Here is a 14,948-nt window from a genome sequence, read left to right on the forward strand (position 1 = left end):
AGAAACGTAGCACTAAGACAGCTTCAAGAATGGGCTTAGATAAGATCTTTTTCACTATGAGACATTTATGACAATCTTAGTAACAGGACTGTGAACAGGCTGCCAGGTGAGCTACAAAAGGTCCTTGCTCAAACAAATTGCATACAGTAAACTACATTTATAACCAAGACGTTTATAACCAACTGACGGATATAACGAACAGTTAGTTTTTTTGTCCTGTCCATAAGCTGTGTATGCTGCATATATGCTTATAACGAACTACGGTTATAACAATCTTAAATAAGTGGTCCCTTTGAGTTGGTTATGACTGTAGTTCACGGTATGTTGTGAATGATGAAGCCGGATGTACTACCTGAAATACTTGTGGCATGCCGGTGGAATAATACTCTCTCTGATGAGCATTGGTCTGCTGGAGCTGGGCAGCGTACTCGTTTTTGCAATCCTCACATTGAGAAGCCTTCGTATTCATCACAATTCGATGCTGCAAAGTTAAGAAATAAAACATGGGAAATTTTCACAACTTTCAGCTGATAACAGTATAAACATAACACTTTTACCTACGTTCCAGGACTAAAAGTGCTTTACTCATTGTATCACTTGAGGAACAAACCTGGAGCCTCCCTGTGACAGGAAAATGGTTCCCCCACTACACTAGCTCCAGCTCTTCTCACACAAGACTGACACACAGTGTGATAATTACCTTTTCCACTTCAGCTCGGGACAGATTGATGTCTGCATCAGCCTTCCTGTAATTGTCTAGAGCCTTTTCACTGTCTTTGAAAGCCCTTTCGTACTGTCGTTTTGACTGAAAGGTGTAAACATAATGTCAACACCATGTAAAGTTATTCTTATACCTCAGAAACAGTACACAACATACCTTTAACTCAGAGATATTGCATCAATCTACATTTCTTCACTTGAGAATATACAATCAATACAAAAATGACCATGTCATATTTATTTTTACTACAATTTGAAAGCATTAATTACTTTCAAGAAATGCCGGATGTCATATTTGCACGCAATGTAATGACTCTGATCAGTTGTTTAAAACAAATTCCTCTGCACAATTTTTGTTTGTTTGTTTGTTGTTTAACGCCACACACAGCAATATTCCAGCTAAATGACCAGACAATCCAGTGATTGAAATCATGAATATCGATCCATGCAATTGGGATACAATGACATGCATCAACCAAGTCAGAGAGCTTGACCACCCGATCCCTTACGTCGCCCCTTCCGATAATCATAGTCGCCTCTTACGGCATGCATGGGTTGCTGAAGACCTATTCTACCCCGGATCTTCACGGGTCACCTCTGCACAAACATCACTTCAAGTAGTGTAGTGTCTACCGCTGAACTGTGATAGCTGACACACAGTTTTGAGAGTTACCTCTCTTTGTTCAAGAACACGGAAGCAGGCAACCACATGGCATATGTAATTGAGACAAACACCTAAGAAAATAGAGCTTGCATAGCCTTGTACTTATTCTACAAGTTGGTATCTAACAGTACTCCCAATTGTCTCCCCTTGCTCAGGTGTCCCAACCTGTTGGTAACTCCCCACAGAGAAGTCACGGCCATGCATCTCACCTTATCTAACTGTTGGTATGACTGTTTAAGTGAATCTTGAATCCTTGTTCCTTCATGTAAATGCTGAAATGATAAACACACATCCATCAACACCCCACAGGAGCTAAGACATGAAAATGTGGCAGATTTTAATCATTATCACACACGCTTTATGGGGATTGTGTCCTGTTCGTAAATGTGTGGCCATTTCTATATTAAGTGTGTACATATCCTATAGTTTGGTTGATCCCTGTAGGTTGGGAAGTAGGCCTGTAAGGGATGGATTTCTCCACCATTTGGAAATCTATAACTAATGTCTATATGACACCTCTTTATATGTATCAATTATAAACAATAGGGTTTCTATGAGTTTTGTAAAAGCATGAAAACAATAGTCCATTTTTAAACATCTTTTAATGTGTGCATCTGTCAATAAAACAACTTAAAAAGGATTTGGGGGGTAAATTAACCAATGATCAACCAAACATTCTAAGTGTTCTTAATTTGCATTGCATCCAGCTTCATTTTAAAATACAAAATTTGGTGTGTTATGATTAAGACTGTGTTATGATTAAGACTGGTTTTACGCCACACTTAGCAATATTCCAGCGATATCATGGTGGTGGTAACCAGAAACCCACATCACACCCATCTAGGGAATCAAACCTGTGCTTGCGACATGACGAGCCAATGCTAACCACTTGGCTACCCCATGCCCCTACTAAAACTGAGTCTGAAACAAGCAATCACCCTTTTCCTCTCCTGTCTGAGCTCCCCGATGAGAGCCTGCAGGTCTTTAAAGACGGTGCCCTGCAGGTTCTCAGCCACCATCTCATGCTGGCCCGCGATGTCATGCAGCTCCTTCACCATGTCCACAAACGCCCGCGACCACGTAAACCTGAAACACAAACCCACGGATTAGTTACAATAGCCACCAGCTGTTTACTTATGTAATGTTTGTTGTTAAAGTAGGACCATTTTGGTCTTCACTGTAAAGTTTTCCCCGAAACCAGCATCACATGGCTGCAGTATTCCTTCCATGTAAAATAAGACCTGTTTTCCCCCAAACCAGCATCACATGGCTGGAGTATTCCCTTCCTGTAAAGTAAGACCTGTTTTCCCCCAAACCAGCATGCCTTTGCTGAAGTCTTCCTTCCATGTAAAATAAGACCTGTTTTCCCCAAAACCAGCATGCCTTTGCTGAAGTCTTCCTTCCATGAAAAATAAGACCTGTTTTCCCCAAAACCAGCATGCCATGGCTGGAGTATTCCTTCCATGTAAAATAAGACCTGTTTTCCCCAAAACCAGCATGCCATGGCTGAAGTATTCCTTCCACGTAAAATAAGACCTGTTTTCCCCAAACCAGCATCACATGGCTAAACGGATTTTCTTCAGACCCGACAAGAGCTGTTGAGATAAAAGACTACAGGATAGAAAGAGCTGGAGTCCCTACCTGACTGTCAGGTATATAGAGGGGATGTCATCCACCTGGGAGGGAGGGAGGGAGGGAGGGGGTAATACACAGCCCCACCCACACCTCCGGACAGTTGCCAGGAAACACAACTTTACACAGGTAGGTGGGTAGGATCATGCAGAGTTGCCATAGATGAAGCCAGCTAGGAACGAGATAAACACACTGGGGCAGCTATAGATACTGGTTACACCTTCACAGGTGAGATGTCAGTATAGAAGGACTGTCTGTGTCATTCCTTTGGGTCAAAGCCATTCCAGGAAGAATAAAGATCCTATTGATGATTAGATGCAAGATGGAATGTTACTTAGTCACTGTCATAGCAGTGTGAGAAATTGGCCTTGACTAACTGCCCAATAGTTAAGGTATCATAAGGACTAGTACAAACTTGCCCTTTTTAAGGGTTTTGCTAGATGTAATCATTATTAGGACTAGTGGACGAAAACTGTTAGTTTCTACCGCTGCATAGGGTCAAGTCATAGGGTAATAGACAAGTGCTTGACCATGTCTGTATTATTACAAACTTTGGTATGAACAATCAGCCAGTGTTTAATTGTCCTCACATACTTAACACATTTATTGCTAAGCAGGAGCAGTGACTGAGTCAGTAAGTGAAAGTTATTGCATGGTACAGATAGCAATACTACACCTCTACCAGTCTGTAATAAACTGAAGGTTAGACAAACCAGAGGTTGATAGCATGAGCACCAATCCATGCCACTGGGCATACTGACACTCAGCCAGGTCAGCTCTCATGACAAGGAGGGCATGGAATTAGTTCTTAAACCTGTTTCTCTGAGATCACTCACAATGTATGTTTTACTGGATTACACCTCTTCAGCCCAGTGAAGTCTCCAGCCCATATTCATATGTAGCAGCCATTGTGATCACCCAATCTCCAAAATAGTCCTTTTTGTTTGTTGTTTAACACCTCACTCAGCAATATTCCAGCTACATGACGGCGGTCTGTAAATAAGAGTCTGGACCAGACAATCCAGTGATTGACATCATCAGCATAAATCCAAGCCATTGGAATACGATGACATGCATGAACCAAGTCAGTGAGTCTGATACCGTTAGTCACCTCTTACGACAAGCATAGTCGCCTTTTATGGCAAGCATGCCAAATTAGTCAGTTCATACAACACAGGGTACTGAAGGCCAAAGCTCAAACCTCCACTGCACCACTGTTACAAAGCATTGCATGTTCCTGTAATCATGGTAATGTTCTGTCAATCATGTATTTTCTTTGTGTCGCACACACTTAGTCTGATTACACCATCACAATCTATCAAAACCAAAACCTAAAGCCCGTGTGTTTTATTTCATATGAAAACAATCAACAAAGAGGACGAAAGAAGCCAGCATTGCCTAATCACCAGCCTACTACACAAGATAAACAGGATTAAATTGCTTTTTATGATTACGCCGGTGTGGAGACTGTACTGGATGCCAGGCCAGGTTCACCAGCTGTTTCTTATCATAGCCTGGAGTTGGTAATAATGTAGAAGGCACAGAGCTTCGGGTGACTATCTGCCCTGGCAAGGAGGAGGAGGAGGTATCTTCAACACAAAAACCTGTGTCAGCAGTTTCTGGTTGACTGCAGCTAGACATGATATGGGTGTTACGTGGCTTGTCTTCCAGGTTGTTTAAGCATATCAGGCCAGTTGAAGGCTTTTCAGAGCTTCTTGGTGAGAATGAGTGAGGTGGGTTCTACACTACTTTTAGCAATATTCCAGCCATATCACAGTAGGGTACACCAACAATAGGCTTCACATACTGTACATGCATGTGGGGAACCCAGCCTTGGCCTTTCAAGATGGACCACCTCTGAGGTCTTGTGGTAGAAACTACGCCCGGAGAGCAGCAAGACTGGGGTTCAATCCCAGCCGCGTCATACCAAAAGAAGTTAAAAGATGGTACTTGTTGTTACCCTGCCTGGTGCTTGGTATTAAGGGGCTAAAACAAGGACTAGTTGGCTTGGAGTCAGTATACTGCGTCTGAGTGGAGTATTCATGTTAAAACTACAGCATGGTATCTCAGTGGGCTAGCACTATAAAATCTGCATTAGTCCTGACTAGTACAAGTGTGAGTGCACGCTCGCACACAGCGATATAAGTGCAATCATCTTGGACTCGATGTTAAACCCCATTTCACCCCACCTTTCAGGATGACAAATGAACACTCTAACCACTAGGCTCCCTCACCACCCCTAGTATGGTAAGAGGCAGGATACAAACTGTGGGAAGGCTTGTCTGTAAACAAGGAAATACAGTGGTGTGGCCTTATGTTGACTGCATGTTGAAAGGGACCAATAGATAAGTAGGTCAACAGGGGTTAATAAGAATATTCATCATCAACTGTTCTTATTGTCCTCCATTTTCAACTTTTAAAGTACACACCAACATTGTAACATAATGAGGCAAGGTACGTGCTAATCCGCAGCACACATGGCTGTCACAGGTAAGCTGATTGTGGTCACTCCATGAGGTCAAATTCTCAGCCAGATAATCAGGACCTCAGGGAGTCGCCTCTTTCTTTATATCATTGTACTTTACATGGGCCAGATGACCATGTGACCTCGGGGAAACGCCCCCTTTTTTATACCATTGTACTCACATGGGAAAGCCGAACTATACAATAGGTGTAAAATGTTTATTCTGATTACCAGCAGGATGCAGTTTACCTGCATACCTTATCTGTTTGGAAATCTACCTCAGCAATTGTACAATAAATACGGTTATTCTGTATATTAGCTGCATTTTCACTACAACCCATGATGTTTATTTTCAAACACAATTGTGACTACAATGTCAACAATACTGTGGATAGATATCTATCTGTTTTTAACATGACACAGATTATGAATCATATTTGATTTATAACCTTCACATACCACTAACACAACCACCTTTCTTGGCTGACCACTTGCTTGTCGTGTGCCACGCCCCCTTTTCACCATTATGGTCACAATTACAGCTGACCACTTGCTTGTCGTGTGCCACGCCCCCTTTTCACTATTATGGTCACAATTACAGCTGACCACTGGGGATCCAAGTGCCACACCCCCTTTTCACCATTATGGTCACAATTACACCTGACCACTGGTGATTTAAGTGCCACGCCCCCTTCTCACCATTACGGTCACAATTACAAGAGACCACTGGTGATCCAAGTGCCACACCCCCTTTTCACCATTATGGTCACAATTACAGCTGACCACTGGTGATCCAAGTGCCACACCCCCTTCTCACCATTATGGTCACAATTACAGCTGACCACTGGTCATCTAAGTGCCACGACCCCTTTACATGACTTTTGCATGGGTGCCTCCTTATCTGAGCTGCCATTCCTGTGACTGCATTCTATATGGTAATGAACAGAATAAGCTTGCTCTGTGATCACCTGTGTGATGGAGAGATTGTGGTTATCCTACAGAGATCAGCAGTGGGACATGCAATACTGACATCTGACACCTAGTGCTGCTAACACACCAGGATGTATATCACAACAGTTCAGTGAACAAGAAAATAAAGTGAAATGGCCTTATGACTGTTGACTGCATGTTGCTAGGGACCGATAGACAAGTAGGTCGACAGGGGTTACTTGATAAGAATGTTCATGACCAAGTACTGTTTCTTATTTTCTTCCATCTTCAACTTTTAAAGTACACACCAACATTGTAACAGGTAAGCCAATTGTGGTCACTCCATGAGGTCAAATTCTCAGCCACATAACCATGTGATCTTGGGGACACGCTCCTTTCTAGAGATCATTGTACTTTGAGTGAGCGAGTGAGTGAGTGAATTGGGCGTAACACCGCTTTTAACAGCATTCCAGTTTTATCACAGCATGTCAGCTTAATGTGGGAGGAAAGCTCGAAGTGATGCAGGTCTTAGACATTTACCACTTCGGTGCTGACAAACCAAGAAACATAACTGGGGCAAACCAGAATTCGAACCCACAATCATAGCTTTCTGGCATGCCCAAGGGATGCAACTCCGTGCAACGAATTGCAGCGCCTTAGACAACTGGGCTAGATGGGCTAGATGACACGCCCCTTTCTTTATTTTATTGTACTTTTAACATGGGCTAGATGACCATGTGACCTTGGGGACAGGCCTCTTTCTATCCTTTTTTTTTTCCCTTTACATTTTTATTGGATGTAGGTCATTCCAACAATTACATGAAAAGCATATGACATGTTGACCAGAAGTTGTAAAATTTATCGATATGGTCATAGCAGATTCACATTTTTTTACATAATAGTATTCTGACTGTTTAAGTATTACCGGACTCACATACTGCCATACATCTGACACCCGCTGTACCCAATACACCGAGCAGTACATCAGAACAATTCCTGTATCTGCATCAGTCAACAAGACTTCCATATCAACACCAGGTGTTAATGGCCAATGTTAAAGTTGATTAATGCATTTGAATAATCCATAAAGTAAACATCAATACTGACTAAGTGGCAACCCATCTGCTGGCAAATTGTTGTCAGCAGTGTTATCATCAAGTATAACAAATACTGATTCAGTGGTGCCACTGTCGGTTGTCACGTACAGCATGGTGACGGTGATGTGGTGGTGGTGTGGTGCGGTGGTGGTGTGGTGTGATGGTGTGGTGGTGTGGTGGTGTGATGGTGTGATGGTGTGGTGGTGTGATGGTGGTGGTGGTGTGGTGGTGGTGTGATGGTGTGGTGTTGTGGTGATGTGGTGGTGTGATGGTGTGGTGTTGTGGTGGTGTGATGGTGTGATGGTGTGGTGGTGTGATGGTGTGATGGTGTGGTGGTGTGATGGTGTGATGGTGTGGTGGTGTGATGGTGTGATGGTGTGGTGATGTGGTGGTGTGGTGGTGTGGTGTTGTGGTGATGTGGTGGTGGTGGTGTGGTGCGGTGGTGGTGTGGTGTGATGGTGTGGTGGTGTGGTGGTGTGATGGTGTGATGGTGTGGTGGTGTGATGGTGTGATGGTGTGGTGATGTGGTGGTGTGGTGGTGTGGTGTTGTGGTGATGTGGTGGTGGTGGTGTGGTGCGGTGGTGGTGTGGTGGTGTGATGGTGTGGTGGTGTGATGGTGTGGTGGTGTGATGGTGTGGTTGTGTGGTGGTGTGATGGTGTGGTGGTGTGGTGGTGTGATGGTGTGGTGTTGTGGTGTTGTGGTGATGTGGTGGTGTGATGGTGTGGTGGTGTGGTGGTGTGATGGTGTGGTTGTGTGGTGGTGTGGTGGTGTGATGGTGTGATGTGGGGTAACAGAGTTGAGTTAGGTAGGTCCGACATGGAATGTTGTATGACAACAGTCTGTATATGACAGCGGTCTGTAAATAATCGAGTCTGGACCAGACAATCCAGTGATTGATATCATGAGCATCGATCCATGCAATTGGGATCAATGACATGCATCCATCAAGTCAGCAAGGCTGACCACCTGACCTGATCACCTGACCACCGACAAGAGGTCCTGTCTATCCCCAAGTGTGGGGGGGTCTGTATTGGGGTTGTGTAGAGTGAGGTGTGATTATGCCATGGTGAGTTGTGTAGTGTGGGATCAGTGTATAAATTCAGATAAACTCAAGTCAGGCAGCTGAACTGGCAAGTCTAATGAATATGCCTTAAAGAAACGTGTTAGTTTCAAAAAGGTGCAGTGAAAAGCCAAGTGTCAGGCTTGATAACAAAGTACCCGCTTCTAATGTCTTTTGTTATGACATGGCCTGGGAATCGAAGCACTGACCTTTCACTTTCCAGACTGATGCTCTATCAATATGCCATAGCTTTTGATTGTCTATTTAAACTTCAAAAGCATACCAAAGTCGGCATATCATGCATCCTGCTCGAACCACAACCCTACTAAGAACGAAAATTTACATTGAAGTCCACATTTTACTGTCTATATTACATTTTTTTTTTTTAAGCTTATAAGGGGTATATAATTGGTTAGTAACTATTATCCAAAAGGTTTAGTTTCAACGAAGTTTGAACAGCTTGCCACCCCCTTAAAAAAGCATTTCACTTATATCCCAATGTGTCAGCTTCAGGCAGAAGATGCAACATCGCCTGGCATCTCAAGTGGTCTCTCTCTTCCCCATCTCTATGACGTGATCTAACATGGTTTTCACATAAAGTCAAGGTAACAGATCGTAAAGTATTATTGTGTCAATATCTAGCAGAAAATAGTGTTGATACGATTGGGTATCATGTCACGATTACATTCTATCGATATGAAACGCTCATATGCAAGAGCCATATCTCAAACCACAAACCAACACTTTTCTGCACGAATATTCAAATCTGTCAGGTTATTGGCACCATCTATAAAATGTCCACTCTTTAATAAAGCAACCCAATCAGGTCTAAAATCGTGTTGTTCCTGCCATGAGAATGACTCGGCTAATTGTTGAACTTGCGATCAATACACTGGAACAGACGGAACCATCGATAAAACTGCAGTCTTTTAGGCCATAAATCTTCCAAGAATATTGGCTTTACTTCATCCCACCAGACCTCTAAAAGACATATACTGATTTCATTAGATTTTGTCCCTTGTGAATTGACATTCAACTCGAAAGTCATAATGAATTCTTCAAAGGAATAAAGGTGACAGAAACCTTTAGATATGACAACGAGTTTCATTGTATGTTTCAGTGTAGTATTTACTCTTCATGGTCGTCTTGACATGGCAGCTGAGTTTTCCACTCTATTTTCCTAACAACCAGTGTCCGAAATAACTGCCTGCACGTGGCTGGTAACCTTTTTGCTGAGCTGCATGAAATTTTCCTCCACCTACCTGACTTTCTGGCACATAAATATATGACTACTTTCGTATTCAGTTTTATTATGACTCCTTGTAGATTCTCAAGTAATTGGTTGCATTATTTCAACTGAATCGAGATGCTATTTGTCTCTAATTTTGCTTGGGGTGATTTTTCATTATTTATTATGTCTGAGTGTGGGCAGGTAACTTTGAAGATGGGCAGGAAACACTGACGGGTCACCTGCCTGACTGTCCTGGTTGGGTTTTAAAATAATTTCAAACAACTGAAAAATCTTTCTTCATGACAAACTATTACCCTCGTGTTCAGTATAAGTCTAACTTGTCATAAAAAAATAGTAATTCAAAAAAATAATTAAAAAAACAATTAGTCAGATCCACATTCAGGGCACCATTGAAACGGAGAAATATTCAACAGTTTAAGAGTTCTGCTCTGGAAATGGAAAACGGACAGTTGACAGACGATGATTGTTACACAGATTATGATAGGTAATACATGTCACACAGGGGTACAATGATTGTATGTGAGCCCACCATCAGAGCATGGCTCCTGGCATGAACAAAGTACAATTCCACACGTGTCATACTTACACATAATCATCTTCTTCTTTCTTCCGTGGTTGATAACTCTTCACTAGTTTTCTGAAACAAACAATGACAACAATTACATGATTATATCAATGTGGTCTCAGTTGAAGTCATAACACTCACAGCAATAATGAGGAACATCAAGGCTGCAGACATTTGGGTTTCACTACGTCAGTTTGCGACTATATTCAAGTATGATTATGTCATGCTTCAATAAGGGGTGGTCGGGGAGCCTAGTGGTTAAAGTGTCTGCTCGTCATGCCAAAGACCCGGGTTCGATTCCCGACATGGGTACAATGTGTGAAGCTCATTTCTTGTGTCCCCCGCTGTGATATTGCTGGAATATTGCTAAAAGCTGCGTAAAATCAAACTCACTCACTCATGCCTCAATACAGGATACATGTATATATACTGAACCAAAAAAGTTGGGGGATCATGAATATTTTGGGGGATAGTGAAATTGTGTGCTCAGTCTTAGACTATAGAGATCGATAATTGTTTGTTCCAATCTGATTTTGAATACATTTGTTGTTGAATTAGTTGTGAAAGCATCATAAGGGTATGTACAAGGAATAATGAGTGTAATTTCTGAAATGAGTCAATATGTGATGTGTGCTTAACTAGGAGTCAGACACACAGGATGAGACAGTGCTCAACTCGGTTAAACATTGAACAAAAGCAGGGCTCCCTTTCACAAAGTGAAGTGTTGTTAACAACGTACTCATCAATATTCCAGCTATATTCCAGCTTGACCACCCGATGACGTTATCGCCTTCAACGTGACCCATTGTAACCCAGGGCTCACAAGTTACAAATTATATCAATTACAAAATAAAATTTCACTATGAATCTAGTCCAGTAGTCAGAAAGGAATATGCACTTGGCCACTCCTGAAATGGCATGGTTCAATAGTAAAAATATACTTAAACAATGATTAGTGCTATAAATGGCTATACAAAGTCATTATTGTTCAAGAATGAGATCGGAAAATGAGTGAGTTGGTCAGCTAATAGTTGAATTGACCAGGCTTCAAGATGGTGTGCAGTGACGAGGACACCATTAATCAATCAGTGGGAGTACATGCTGTCACCTCGCCATGACGGCTTGCACCTACATCAAACACACCTACCCCTGCAGGGCTCTCCCACAGCCTATCAAATACCCAGGAGTAGTACCTGATTGAGTACTGTGTCAGTCCACACAGAGATCACAGAGTGTAGTAATTGTCACCTGCATCGGAAGGGTTTCCAAAATCAAAAGACTGCCCTTATCAATAAATGGCCTGTATTTTAACAAGCTGGAGTGAGTGAGTGAGCATTGCTTCCCGCAATTGGGATCCATGACATGCATCAACAAAGTCAGCAAGCCTGACCACCCAATCCTGTTAGTCACCTCTTATGACAAGCATAGTCACCTTTTACGACAAGCATTGGTTGCTGAAGATCTGTTCTACCCCGGATCTTCAAGGGTTTCACTGAAACCACGATGCTAGCTAACCCCTTTATCGTGTTCTGGTTAATACCATTGATGACCATTAGGGTTAGTTGTGAGTTAGGGTTGGCTATCCCACCTCTTGTAGCGAATCTTTCCTGAGGTAATCCAATGAAACCCATTGTAATCCGGGGTAACTCTGTATTCTTATCAACAAAAAATATGTACCTCTGGAACATTCTAATTGTATTTCTTCTGGCTCCAACAGCATTGATGACTGTTGGAATCACACAAATCAGACGACTATCGAAATGCATCAATATGAAATAGCCTTCAGAAATAAGGTACAAGGACCAAAATTTTCAATTAATTATTTCAAAGAATGACTTTGCAACAAAATCAATATGATGGCATCAAGTTACTCTCAAATTCCCCTCTTCTGAACATGCAAACTCCTCAGGCATTTCTAAATCGGTACAAAATTACAAATTAATTCTATTAATCTACAATTTCTTTTCCTTTTCGATTGTTCAGCCAATGGCCACCAAATACTTCCACTCCATTCTGGAGATGCCTGGCTAAGAAGCAAGGACAACAGAGAATGAATATCATCTGGCTGAATACAATTGCAGGTGTGGACTACATTCCAATAGTGGCCAGACAATGGAGTGTGTTCCTGCGAGGTGTACCAAATTTCCAGAGCCCATCGGCTTCAGCATGGTGCAACCAGCCATATTGTATTGGCTGAAGGCCACACATAGTCAGGATGCTCCGCCATTACGACCACTTTCACTCGGACCCCCAGTGGCCATACTAGATGTATGGCAAGGTGTTTGACTTGGTCACCCATATTTGTCTTGGCCTCCTTTAACAATGTTGATTATGCTAAAACAAAAGCTGTATCCCTCTGGGAATATAAAAATAATCCACAGTGCTAACATGCTTCTGATCTGTCCATCAGGTAGTGTTGATTCACAAGGCTGTGAAGTATTGGTCAAGTATTACAATAGAGTCATACAATAACGGACAGTGTGTTGTCCGATCTCACTTGACAATATGTCAGCCTACCATGGTGGGTTGGTAATTCTGGGAGAAAGACCTGAAGTTACCATGTATTGAACATAGGGTGAGGTGAGGTGAGGTGAGTTTAAACCTGTTTCAAATTGTATATCATGTTATTATATGTGCCAAATTATTACTGTAATGTTTGCATTGTTCTGAGTGGGCACTTAGTTCAGAAAATGTTCTTCTTTCTTCTTCTTCTATCTATCAAACATATTTTCAGCCAGAACTCTTCAGACAAAATGTGTGAATAATAAGCATGAAAACAACTTGAGAAAATATGCCCAGAGTTGATGAGAAGGCTATATTTGTGCCGTGACAGCAGTAATTAGACTTGCGCAAGTCTTGGAGGAAATAACTTTCAGAAATCATAATTTCTAGATTATATAAATAATAAGAACAAGTTGTCCCTAGAAGAGACTTGCTCATTGATGTACTATCCGCTCATCAAGACTTGCCTATAAGGATATAATAACTATACACCCATGGACTTGTCATTCAGCACAGCCATGGAGCAAGGCTAGGCAATGATGTGAATCATGACTTATGACCCCAGGCACAAGCTAACCAACCCATCACCAGGTCAGTCATGCAAGGAGCCTGTGGTCACACTTGATGCTTCAACCCAAATATCTTTGTCCAAGGACAGTCATGTTTGTTGTGTAAAACATCGTAACTCCAGGACACATTCTCCATGTTGAACAAAGGTGTTTTGGCTGTATTGGGTGGGTCCAAACAGCAAAGATACACAACTGATTTTAATTACAAATCTTGCATATGGTAGATGGTTCTTGAGCGGGTTTAGAAGCTCGGCTACCCTGCAGCGATGTACATCCAAACCAGCTGCTCCGGTCCCCCAAAGCTGGGTTGAGCCGACATCGGTCCAAGATTACACACACACAACATTTTCACTCAAATCTCAGTCTTGTTTAGAATAAAAATTAGAAAAGTACGACAGGAAGGGCGGCAATGGCTTTTTCAAAGTTATGTCAAATGGAAAAGTTGACATATGGCACCAGAGTGGGGAAAGGTAAACCTCATGATGGCCAACCGCTGTTCAAATATTGGACCAATGTGTAGAAGTGGTCCATCGTCAGCACACTGCGATTGGGAGGATGAAGAGATGCTGTTCGTCTGTTTATAAAAAAGCAATTGTATTTATTTTCTACGGCAATGCCATAGCAGTGGGACTCTGACTATGACAGTGTGTATTTATTTAAACACAACTACACTTCATCAGTGGGGAACAAGTATACTTTGACAATGTGTATTCATATGCCACCATGATCATGTTTCTGTGTTGAATGCCCACCCGGAAATATACCAGCTATTTGATGGTGGCCTGTAAATAATTACCAAATACGACTAGAACAGATCCTAGTCTAACCCGGAATCCCCAAGGGGGTAATAGCTTTCAGCCAGCACAGGTTCTATTCTAACCCGGAATCCCCAAGGGAGCAACAGCTTACAACCAGCACAGGTTCTATTCCAACCCGGAATCCCCAAGGGGGTAATAGCTTTCAGCCAGCACAGGTTCTATTCTAACCCGGAATCCCCAAGGGAGCAATAGCTTACAACCAGCACCTTGTTTTATCCCCTTAATACCACTAGACAATGGAGGCGGTCACAACGAGAAATATGATCGACAATGTGCGACATTAACCTATTAGGTCTAGTAAGCTCAACTAGTAATAGTTCATAAAGTAACACTAAATCTGAATATGGTGCTTTATGCTAGTTCGGGCCACTAGCTCAAAAGTTATTGCACAGATTGCTTCCATGTCTTTTCCCATGCACTTATCCATGCAGTACTAAAGGGCATGATTATTCCTTATCAGCTCAGTAAAACCTGCACCCCGCCAATCAAATGTTACTCTAAAAGTGTGACCTATCAACATAAACACATTATTATGTCTTTTAATTTTAAAAAACTACTTAATTATCTGCATCTAGTCAGCAGATGGTTGCACAGGAGTCATGGGCAGCAAGATACTATTAATTGCACAACAATTTATGGATAGTTAACAATGATGAGGGCTTCTGTTGAAAAAC

At 42.1% G+C, this 14,948-nt stretch overlaps 1 protein-coding gene across 1 annotated transcript in view; it reads right to left on the reverse strand.

Moving 5' to 3' along the window:
* Positions 1 to 13,775, reverse strand: part of LOC139458548 (cdc42-interacting protein 4 homolog) — a 29,114-nt gene extending 15,339 nt beyond the window's left edge. Inside the window, exons 1-6 of the mRNA XM_071239977.1 lie at positions 13,714 to 13,775; positions 10,407 to 10,457; positions 2,323 to 2,470; positions 1,594 to 1,656; positions 701 to 805; positions 353 to 481 (exon numbers count right to left, since the gene is read on the reverse strand). Coding sequence (XP_071096078.1) covers positions 353 to 481; positions 701 to 805; positions 1,594 to 1,656; positions 2,323 to 2,470; positions 10,407 to 10,457; positions 13,714 to 13,775 — 558 coding nt within the window. The remainder of the gene's footprint in view (positions 1 to 352; positions 482 to 700; positions 806 to 1,593; positions 1,657 to 2,322; positions 2,471 to 10,406; positions 10,458 to 13,713) is intronic.
* Positions 13,776 to 14,948: the final 1,173 nt, after the last annotated feature.

The sequence above is a fragment of the Haliotis cracherodii genome, unplaced genomic scaffold, assembly GCF_022045235.1.
Source record: "Haliotis cracherodii isolate W230 unplaced genomic scaffold, xgHalCrac1.p SCAF_13, whole genome shotgun sequence".
Lineage (NCBI taxonomy): Eukaryota > Metazoa > Mollusca > Gastropoda > Lepetellida > Haliotidae > Haliotis > Haliotis cracherodii.